The sequence below is a fragment of the Syngnathoides biaculeatus genome, chromosome 8, assembly GCF_019802595.1.
Source record: "Syngnathoides biaculeatus isolate LvHL_M chromosome 8, ASM1980259v1, whole genome shotgun sequence".
In the NCBI taxonomy this organism is placed as follows: domain Eukaryota; kingdom Metazoa; phylum Chordata; class Actinopteri; order Syngnathiformes; family Syngnathidae; genus Syngnathoides; species Syngnathoides biaculeatus.
In genome coordinates this window covers 3,659,649-3,671,369 of record NC_084647.1, presented here as the reverse complement: position 1 = coordinate 3,671,369, position 11,721 = coordinate 3,659,649, and the positions used below count along the sequence as shown (strand labels likewise).

At 40.6% G+C, this 11,721-nt stretch overlaps 1 protein-coding gene across 1 annotated transcript in view; it reads right to left on the bottom strand.

The window, feature by feature from the left end:
- Positions 1–2,681: 2,681 nt before the first annotated feature.
- LOC133505220 (endothelin-converting enzyme-like 1) overlaps positions 2,682–11,721 on the bottom strand; it is a 53,954-nt gene continuing 44,914 nt past the window's right edge. The window contains exons 12-18 of the mRNA XM_061828245.1: positions 10,328–10,379; positions 8,098–8,165; positions 7,747–7,871; positions 5,565–5,630; positions 4,730–4,825; positions 4,539–4,615; positions 2,682–4,427 (exon numbers count right to left, since the gene is read on the bottom strand). Coding sequence (XP_061684229.1) covers positions 4,328–4,427; positions 4,539–4,615; positions 4,730–4,825; positions 5,565–5,630; positions 7,747–7,871; positions 8,098–8,165; positions 10,328–10,379 — 584 coding nt within the window. The 3' untranslated portion in view covers positions 2,682–4,327. The remainder of the gene's footprint in view (positions 4,428–4,538; positions 4,616–4,729; positions 4,826–5,564; positions 5,631–7,746; positions 7,872–8,097; positions 8,166–10,327; positions 10,380–11,721) is intronic.

The following is an 11,721-nucleotide window of genomic DNA, read 5'->3' as shown; positions in this document are numbered from 1 at the left end:
CATCTCAAAAACATGCATTCACTGGACACTCTAACTTGCCCCAAGGTGTGATTGTGAGTGCGACTGTTGTCTGTCTTCATGTGCCTTGCGATTGGCTGACAACCAGTTCAAGGCGTACCCTGCCCCCTGCCCGATGACAGCTGGGATTGGCTCGAGCACTCCCAAGACCCTTGTGAGGATAAGCGGCTAGAAAATGGATGGTTGGATAGATGGATGGAGTTCAGAAGTTGGCCAAGTTGGACAAGGTGAGGTGAAGCAGCAACCACAAGTTCATTAAATGTTGACACAAAATAAAAGCTCTTCGTCAAATTTTTGAAAACACAAAAGTGATGTTGCCATACGAAGCCAACTTCCATATTTACGTGTGGAAAAAGAATAAGAAGGTCACAATTCTGGTACTTTTGAGCAAGAAAGTTAGAAAATATATTTCATTCATACCAAATATTACTTGCATGAGGTTTTTCAACCTTCATGTGCTTAATTGTTCTATGTTGTAACTAGTAACTTTTACGGCCATGCCGTGCATAATGGTTGTTCGCAGAGATGTTGTGACTACTATGTATATTTTTTGATAAAGATAAGTTGAGTGCGTCTGGACAAAGCTCCTATCCCTTTCTTCTCTGTCTCACTGGGATTTTTTGCTTGGACTCCAGTGAGAGACGACTTGTACCTGTTCCTCTCTTTGCAAAGTTTTTTTTTTCTTTTCCCCCTTTATAATAAAAACCCACAAAGACAAAATTCTTTCCTTATTTATTCTGTCAGAAAAGAGATTTGTCAAAACAATTGCTGAAGAGGATTCTAGAATGGATTGCCGATCCAGGGGACCCTGGGAGTGATTGATCATCCAGAAGCAACGCATGAGTCCATTAAGATTGGGGTGGGTGGCTGCTGGGTTTCTGGATGTTGACCTCACCTCAGGATCCAAACGGCCCTGTTGTCCTCCCGAAAAAGAATATTGTTAAAGAAAATTTTTATTCCTTGAAAATTAGATCATTTCATATGGTGTACTTTATTTCAAACAATGTTGTCATTGAAATAAGTGTTTTTAGTAATTGCTCTCCCCACATTTCATTGGCAAGGTCTGAGTCATTATGGCCGGGTTAAAGTCCAGGTTAAAGTGCATGTAATAAGGTCGAGGTTAAAGTCCCGGATTGAAGTCCCCTGTTGGAGTTCATAAGAAAGCCTTGCTCGTGTCATCGGCCACACGCCCTTCCAAACAACAGTATTTACTGAATGTCAGGAAAACACACAAAATTAAGACTGAGAGCGCTGTTTGTCAAAACTAAAGTGGTGCAACACTGCTCTCTGCTGGCGATTTTTGGTAGAAAATATATTTGATGAGAAAATTATTCAAAGGCGGGGAACGTATTCAGACCCCCTTAAATTTCCCACTCTTGTCATATTTTAGCCATTCGCCAAAATCAGATGAGTTCATTCTTTTCCCCTCATTAATGTACACACAACACCCCATATTCACCCCCCCAAAAAACTGAATTGTTAAAAATTTTGCAGATAGAAAATAAACTGAAATATAGCACAGCAATAAGTATTTAGACCTTTTAATGAGTACTTGAGACACACCATGAGTTTACATTAGACAAGACTGTTGCAGCTGCATGAGCGTGCAGGATGCATTGAGAGACACTGCTTAAATGGTGGGGGGGATACTTTATGTTCTTTGGCCCAGGAGAGGATGTACCGGTACTTCCTGTGGCTTCAGAGGAAGTATAGCACACGCCACAGGGGCTGTTGAGGCAGTTCTACACAGGAGTTATCGAAACCATCCTGTCTTCATCCATCACTCTGGTTTGGTGCTGGCACAAGAAAGGACAAACTCCAACTGCAACGGACAATCAAAACTGCTGCAAAAATTCTCTGTACCCCCGACGCACATTTGACAACTTGGGACACTGGCAGAAGAGACAAGACAGACAAGAGCATGCAAAATCCTCTTGAACCTTCCACATCCTGGTTGCCACCTCTTCCAGCTGAAAAATGCAAACTCAAACTAGTTGACATTCCAACAAACAGCTTTTTCCTTGCTGCCATTAACTTCTGAAAGAATTAACTTACAATTTCAACATCACATGCTGCTCATTATTTTCCATTTTGAATTTTCTTTTTTTTTTGGGGTGGAGGGGGGATCATTGGCACATTTGTGTGGGGCCTATTATACATTATTCCTGCAATCACTGTGGTAGCCTCGGCACTCAGCACTATTTGCATATCTGTCGTTGACCAATACAGATCTCTCATGTGCATGTGAAGTATCTGCACGATTTTCACAATTGACACTGTTCTAGAATATTGCACTACCAGTCCTTTTAAACTGCTTGAATTTCTTGAAGTCTCTGCACCATTTGCAGAATAGTCACTGTACCAGATTATTGCTCGAGTCATCATTTCAAATTGCTCTAAACTGCTAGAGGACTTCACGTCATTTGCACAATATAGTCAAAGAAAGTGGCATTACTTCATCTCCGGTAACCTTTCATGGCTCAGTGACTCAGCATCTTGTTTATATATCTGAAGAATTTGTCTGTTAAAAGGCTGTCCGTTATCGTACTACAGACAAGTTGCTTGTGTTTTTGATATACTTGACAAATAAAGATGATTCATATTTTAATAACTGTCTTCATTTGCTTTTAATTGTCTAGTACTTACTGAACCATTTTTGGCAATCAGAACTTCTTTGTCCATCTTCTACTGTAAGGTACCGTTTCGTAGACTTTACTGAGAAAAAGCATACATTTTTACAAAATCTCACAGCACACCATCAAACAAAAATCTATTTGTTTATTTTGGGGATTTGAAACATTTTGTGAGCACCTGAATGACTACAACTGTTGCTGCTTCAGTCAAAACCCATATGAGATTTGAGCTCATGAATATACATGCATATATTCAGGAGATACACCAAGTACATCAAGTTGTACCCGAGAAAGATAAGTCCACCATCATCTGCACGGTGGTTGGGATAGAGAAGGCCGTGAGCACACCCACTGATAACACACTGATAATGACCCAAAGCCACACATGACACCACACAAGAATTTGTTTGTATTTATTCAAACACTGAACAGCAACCATAAGGGAGGAAGCGATAGCTGTCACGTGTGAATTTGGAGTTGCAGTCATGATCCACGTAGGTCTTTTTGAACTTGGTGGTGTTAGGCATCAAAGGGAGGGAACATGCTTGTCGTCAAATCAAGCGTACAACAACAACACCTGAATCACGTTTGCTATCCAAAGGCGTTTTCTTGAAAACAACACTGTACAAATACACAACCAGTTCCTGCCTGAAGATAGCTGGGATAAGCTCCCAGGACTCCCAGGACCCTTGTGAGGATAAGCGGCTCAGAAAATGGATGGATGTACAAATACACGAGTCATCCACCGGAAAACTGTTTCAGTGCTGTATTTTTTTGTTTTCTTATTGGACCATAAAGTGATTGAATGCACTGCCTCTCTTTTGGTTACTAAGTCTCATATACGTAATTAAAACAGCTTGTCTGGAATGTCCAATTTAAAAGTCTACTCGGGAATCTTTTATTTACCAGTGGCAGTGGCTTCATTTGGTGATTAAGTGATTTTTGTGTACTGGCTTGCTGCAATATTTCCTGAGAAAAAAATGGCAATACTTGTACAACTCGTACAAAAAAACAAAAACACTTGACTGCCCTTAAAAAGGTACACGTACTGTAACGAGAACAAAGCAGGCAAACGATACAACACGCATGACGGTTAGCTTCGCCCTCTAAACCACGAGTGCAACAACCAGCTTGAATACAGTATGGAACTGAGTGGGAGGCAACATTTAGCAACGCTGAAGAAATCTGCTCCAATCTGCGCTGAAATCACACGTCGACCTCTTGTAGTATGCTGATAATGTTTGAGTTGATGCATCAAAGGATAAACTACTCAAAAAAAGGTTAAACGTTAAAAAAAAGGGAAACAAAACAAACCAGGTCATGTATGAAATACATAATTGACCCTCATACATTTTGTGTAATACAAAAATAGATGATTTGAAAAAACATAAAAAAATAGAAATATATCAATATACATATATAGTAAATGATATGTGTAATGTGAGCGATTTGATTAGCTTGGTTAGTAGACAATGCTTTCTTATGCTGATGACAGGACGAGCATCACTAATTTATTACGTTTGTGTTGACGAATGTGAAAAGATGAATGAACTTTTATCCTCAAGTGGAATCTTTGCAGTCAGATTGCTTGTGTTAAATTAGTGGTACTTAATATGTGTTGGGAGGGGGGGAGGGGGGCTTCAAATTACAGTCCATCAGAAGCACTTCCAGTGAGGTCACCACACAGAACATTTGTCAACAGGGTTCATGGGGGTACCCTTCGGACAATGGAAAACGCGGGAAAACTCATTGAATTGGGAAACGCTGCCAATCACTCTGAAAGGTGAGAAACCCACAATACATTAGTAAACCGGTAAAGTATGCACAACATGATCTGACATATGCAGTTGTTCCCCGAGAAGTGCATATTTTGAGTGTTCTATTTACCTGTAGTGTTCTGGTGCATGTTTATCTGTTAACAATTGCAAGTAGATTGACTGAGATCTTCTTTTCATACACCAGTTCTGAAATAAAGGAAGAGCTATAATGAGACAGGTTGCACTACAAATGCAAGTGTACAAACTGAAACTTGATGCTTATATTTAAGACCAATGGAGAATGAGAATGACAGTCGGTACCTGTGCAAAGGCAATGAAGAACAGTTGTTCATGTGTATATTTGAGGCCTGGTAGGGGCCTCTCGGGGCCATGTTCTCTCACCCATTTCTGATATGCCTAGACAGAGTGAGTGTGACAGGGAATAACATTAAAAATAAGACAAATATTTACAGACATTGGAACACTCTAAACCATCAATTGGTGTGAGTATCAGTTTTTGTTCGTCTTTCCTGGATTCAACCTTTGTGTTCCTTTTGCCCTGAGTCTCCAATTAATGTTGGATGTTTTTGTGACGTGGGAAGAAACCCGAGTGCCCGGAGAAAACCCACACAGGCACGGGGACAACATGCAAACGCCACACAGGCGGGGCCGGGATTTGAAGCCCGGCCCTCAGAACTGTGAGGCCAACACCCCAACCAGCTGCTCCACTGTTCCCCCCAAAACCAAAATAATCATCAGTATTTCTGAATTTTATGATCTGTATGTAAAAATATAAACATATTCTCAGTTGGCAGCACAGTGGCCGACTGAGTGCCTTCTGAGGACCAGTGTTCAAATGCTGGCCCTGCCTATGTGGAGTTTTGAGTTTAAAAAACAAAACAAAACAAAACAAAACATGCATTAATTGAAGAGACTGAATCACCTGTAGGTGTTAATGTGTGCGTGTGTAATGTGCCCTACGATTGGCTAGCAACCGTTTCAGGGTGTACCCTGCTTCCTGCCCGTAGAAAACTGGGATAGGCTCCAGCACTGTGGCCGCTCTTGTGGGGATAAGCGGCTCAAATAATCGATAAATGGATTTGCAGTTATTCTGCATTTTTGATGATCAGGTTCTTCAGTATGAGGCTGTACTCACAGAGTATGACAGCTTGAGTCCTCCCATGTCTGCTATGTTCTCTCCCAGTGTCAAGCGACCATTGACCTAGATACAGAAAACACATTCATATTGCATTCTAAAATCTGAACCCAAAATTCTCAAAAGAGCTGTGTTATATTTTTTTTGTTCTCAATGATGTCTAGTGCACACATTGGGAACCCCTCTCAGAAAGAGCCAAGTAGCCAGCAGGATGTTTGAAGCATAAACCTTGCAGGGGAAAGTCCAGTCTGCTGTTGCTAATATTTTTCATCAGTATATGTGAGAAATATGTCGAGTAATGTTCGTCTGTCAGCGTAAAGTTAGAGGGACATTATGGCCATTGGCCAGGTGATGAGCGTGGGGGAGCGATCTGGGCCAGCATCAGGAGTGCTCAATGTGTCAATCGCGAGGCAGTTTTGGTCGATCGCGATGGCATGCCAGAAAAAAAAAGACGTCAGCCATATGTTTCTGACCTTTAGATCACTGTGCATGCGCAAACAACGGCTATGGTACAGTAAAACATGCTCGTCAATGAGGTCCCCCCTATTTTAAGCCCTCGCTTTTTTGTTAAGGTACAGAAAGTTAATCAAACATGAGTATAGATGCTGGAGCAAAGATGAAGACAAAAACATATCATTTTCATACAGAATGGGAGGTGGACTTTATTTTTCCACTATGTCATTTTTGAAGTGCGTTTGCCTCATCTGCCAGTGTACTACTGTAATACGAAAGACGTGAAACATGTAGAGGCAGTTTCGAACTGTTCATGGAAAATACAACACCGACTTGGAAAAGCGAGCTGAGAATGAGAAAAGTGAACGAACTAAAATTCAAATTGGCCAGACAGGAGTCACTTTTCACACAACATAATTTGACAGTGAAAGCTGCCACTGAAGCATCGTTCCAGATTAGTCACACCATCGTTAATAACAAGAAGTCCTTCCAAGACAAAGAGATGGTAAAAGAGGCATAGCTGACTCGTTGTTACGATCTTTTAAAAATAAGGCGGAAATATTATATTCAATAAAAGCTCTGCAGCTGTCAATGAGTACAGGTCGCCGTGAAGCCATGGTTGAGAACTTAACCAAGCAAATGTGGAAGGACATCTGAGATTGTGAGTCTTTCTCAATGCAATTGGACAAATCTGCTGACGTGAGTGACAGAGCCCAGGTGTGCATTTTCATTTGTATTGTGTTTAGATCCCGGATACAAGCAGCTGAAATGAGTTTCCTCCGCAGGGTGTCCGGGCACTCCCTTAGAGATAGGGTGAGAACCTCGGTCATCCGGGAGGGGCTCAGTGTTGAGCCGCTACTCCTCTGCATTGAGAGGAGCCAGATGAGGTGGCTGGGGCATCTGATACGGATGCCTCCAGGACGCCTCCCTGATGAGGTGTTCTGGGAAAAAATGTTCATAGTTCATTCTGTTGTGTTGTGCAATATTGGCTCAGGTGGTTATGCACGGCACACAAACATACATTTACACATAAAGAATCCTCAATATGCTTTAAAATAAATATGTTTTGCATCTTTGTAGTGGGTAGATCTTTGTGACTTGGTCATTCACCCCCCCCAACTCTAAATTGCCCTAGGTATGATTGTCAGTCCACCTGTTTGTCTCTATGTGCCCTGCGATAGGCCAGAAACCATTTTAGGGTGTGTTCCCTGCCTCCTGCTGGTTGACACAGCGACTCTTGTGAGGATAAGTGTCTGAGAAAATGGATGGATATATCCAGAGTGCATAATTGGGATGAGTGCGCATGAATCCATGGAGAATGCATGCAGCCAGAAAAGCGCACACCTCTGCTTTCAATACTCAATAATCAATACTTGAGTGTACAGCCTATACTAAATACAGTATTTCAAAAACTTGCTAAATTGAACTCAAAATAGTGTAATATTGATATGAAGCAGTCAGTATAGTAGTATAATAGAATAATGTCAGAATTTGGTCAATTATCTGGAGCTAACAGTTGAATAGAAGGGATTTTCCACTGCAATGTAACCAGTAATTCCGGTACCAAATTACAAAGTAACGAAAAGCACATAACTGTCAAAATCTGCAATTTTGAGTCATTTGCGAAGTCATGCATGACTTTACCCAGAAAGTAATTCGACCAGTTACTTCTTCAATCCAACAAGAGTTACTTTTGCATCATCACCGTCTCAAGGAATTAAAGACTCACCCTCTGATTGTAAACTGTGAAGTTATCGTAGAGCTTGACAATACATTCAGCCTTCTTCTGGAACTTTCTGTAACTGTCCTCTGTCCACCACTGATGGAGGTTGCCGTGACGGTCATACTGTCCACCTAGGTATTGGGATCAACGTTGAAAAGGCATGCAAAAATGAAGACGACAATGATATATTCAAACATTCAATGGATATTTCTATATATATAATGGCTCATTTGATTGTTCATGATAACAATAGCGTTGTTATTTCCACATCACATGTTTTTTGGTAAACAGAAAACTTCAAAGGAGAGATGGAACAGATGAATCAGGAATATTGCATGAGTCAAAAAGTATTCTTACCCCAGTCATCATAACCATGGGTAAGTTCGTGGCCAATGATTGCTCCTATTCCCCCATAGTTCAAAGACCTAGCAGGAATAAGGCAAAATTGACCTTCCAAATATTTACATCTGGATCAGAAAAGCAACTTAGAAGGCAGCGCTTTTTTGAATATTTTAGGGAGAGGTGGTGTGTTGGAACTGATCCTAAAGTGGATAACACAGTACCGTATTTAGTTGCAAATAATGAGTTAACATTCCACTAAGTTGTTATTCCGAATAACTTTTCACATGTTCTATTTAGCAGAAACTCATCGATTTAACTGTATTTCTGGCGGTGGAGGCAAACCCAAGCACACGCTTGTCTGCCATTTAATAGGACTGCGCACTGAGCCCACTCATGCAAGCACACACACTAATGGACAGGGCAAACTTGCAATTTTTTATGCAGTATAGTGCTGAACATTTTGTTGTCTGTTTTACAAATCACAGCACAGAATGTGTCAGATGAGAGCTTGGAATGTCATTTTCCCAGAGAAATTCAACACCTCAGACCTCACCTATACACACACACATACACCCCTGCCCCCCTGCTGACCCTCACCGGACGCCAGATGTCTTGGCAGCTCATGCAAAAGGTGTGAGTCCAATTTGAGGGCAGAGTTGAGGCTATTCACATGACTACGTCTGAAAATGACTTTCTGACAGCTAGTCGATACGCTGCCTCGCAATGAGCCGGACTCCCTCGCAAAAACTAACTGGCTGATTGAAGCTTCAATTACTGGATGTGATAGCGAGGGCTGTGTGTGTGCGTGTGTATGCGTGTTGGGGGGTTTTGGGGTCCTGAAAGGGGGACAAGTCCAGACACAACCAATTAATATTTATCAGCATGCATGGCAGCAGGTAGTGGAATTAGTGGCAATCTCCACTAATGAAGACATAAAAGTCTATGCTAATGTTTAGCACGCAAAATATTTGCTCTAATGATCTCATTTGTGAGTGTGTGATTTATTTAAATAAAAAAAGTGTGGCATTTTGGACTCATTTTTAAATAGTTGCCCTTGCATTAGAATCATTTGAAGCAGCAGTGTGATTACCAAGGCCTTGGATATTACAAATGCTCCATATTTATGCTGTCAAATAGTGTAGTATCCAATTCATTTGTTTATATCGCTTTTCAAAAGCGAAAAGTAGTGCACCGAAATGAGCTCCTTGACTGGAATTCATACCAGAATAGTTTGAACATGAAGTTGTAGTATGACGGAGATGAGAAGTGCATGACAGACAATTAATTGTTCTAATTTCATGTCATTTCAGCTGCAGTCTCTGCTCTGTCTTTCTTTAATTTTTGATGCCTTACTGCTCAATGAAGTTCCTATTTTATTCTTTACTTGAATAGAATGAACGGAACACAAAGGCAGCACGGAGACAAGCGTAGTTAAATGACAGACTTAATACCCAATATGAAAAACATTGTAAGGTTTCAGTGTTTTTAAGTAACAGGAAAGACATTTTATTGTAGGTTAACTGTACTATACATTTAACAGATAAATTGTACCATTTCTTCCTCTATCAGTTGTTAGTTTTGACCGATTATTTTGACCTGGACAAATATCCAAATTAGTTACCTGTATCTCAAACGTTATGGCCTGAAAATTATATTAAAGTTCAATTTTGACCTACTCCAAAGAGATTTTTGTATTATTGGGTTATCATGATGTTGAATGTTCTGCAATTATTGCGTCAATGTTAAGCATACTTGTATTAAAATGTATTAATTGTGCTCCAACTGTGGAAAACTGCATTATCAAACACTTGGCAACAATAAATTAAAGAGGTTTGATAGTAAAACTATGAAATAGTGAATATCTCCAAGGAAGTCAGTTGCACAGTAAACAATGTGGGTTTGAATTTAAACACATTCACAAGTTACACCTAGATGTAAAATTAGCTTGGGCTGGTTCCTACTGGACTTCTCATTCATGGGAGTGCTTCTGAAAGTACAAGATGAGCAACAAGAGAGATGAATCGATGACAAAAGAGGAGTCCTCTTTTCTGTCAAGTTCAGTCCAATTACTTCACTCCAATTCAATTCGCAATGAAACTCTGTTTCATTTGGGGCACCTTGTTCACTAATTGAGCTCTTTGTGGCTCGTTAAATTGATTAAATCAGGGGTGCTGGTCTTTTTGGGAAGGAGAGGCTTCGGATGTTTGCAGGCACTTGTGGGATCTAAGATGGGAAAGGCACTTACTGCGGGAATTCAGGGTTGTACAAAGTTGGCTGAAGGATGCCAGCAGGGAAAACTGCAAAAGAATGCAAACACAACAGGATTAAAGCAACTCTGTCAACAAGATGATCAAAAAGTGAATGCGCCACTCTTAAAACACCAAACACAAAAGTTTTCTTTGTCCAAACGAAGAGTTGGAATTATGTCCAAAAATGTTCCAAATTGGTTTCATGAGTCCAGAACACATTTTCCTTCATGTTTCTGGGACACTTGATGATTTCTACATGACATTGTTTTTACGCCCCCCCCCCCATTTATTATTACAGTAGTTTAATGAGGGGATGTTCACTTGCGCTCTATACAAAACAAGAGGGATGGGGAAAATGACTTAATTAAAAAAAAAAAAAATTACATATCCATGTGTATGACATTCGTACGGTATATAACAAAAATATAGATTAGGATGTTTGCACTGCCCCTTGTGGCAAAGTTTATCCATCCATCTATTTTTTTCACCGCTTGTCCTCATGAGGATCGCAGGGAGTCATGGAGCTTATCCCGGCTGTCAATGGGCAAGAAGCGGGGTACACCGTGAACTGGTTACTAGCCAGTCACAGGGCACATCGAGACAAACAGCTGCACTCACAATCACACCTAGGGGCAATTTAGAATGTACAATTAATGTCGCATGTTTTGGGAATGTGGGAAGAAACCGGAGTGCCCTAAGGAAACCCACGCAGGCACAGGGAGAACATGTAAACTCCACACAGGCGGGATTGGACCCTTCACTTCAAAACTATGGTGTATGGTTTGTGACAAGTTCATATTCATTGTAAAAACTCCAGGGCCTTCGCACCCTTTATTTAGTCAGATGTTGCATTATTTTCTCGACTATTGAGATAATAATGTTCAATATGAATGACATGAGCCAAGATAAGACACTTTTCAGAATCATATTCATCTTTATTACCCAAGCATGTAAAAACACACAAAAATGCACGTTCACTCTGGTATCATGATTAAAAAAGTAATTAATTTAATTACACACTGAAAAAAACTGCATTTCAAGCATCATACTAAACGTTGCTGCTGATATCACCGCACATAATTGTCTGTTTCAGGATGCTACATTGCTGTGTGACAGCACACATGGTTGTAACTATATCCCCCCCTTCAATGGATACAAAAAAACTGTGATAAATGCTTGCTTTTATGCTACCGCACTGACGTGCCAATGTAGTGGAATCTCTGTGTACCGGAGGCTCATTTGCCCTGTGATTAACTGTCGATCAATCCAGGTTGTAGTCTGCCTTTCAAACAAAGTCACCTGTGAGAGTCTCAGGAACACCTCAACAGGATAAGCTGTAAAGATGAATGGCTACCTGGATATGCACAAAAGTCATGGGACAGAATTTTCA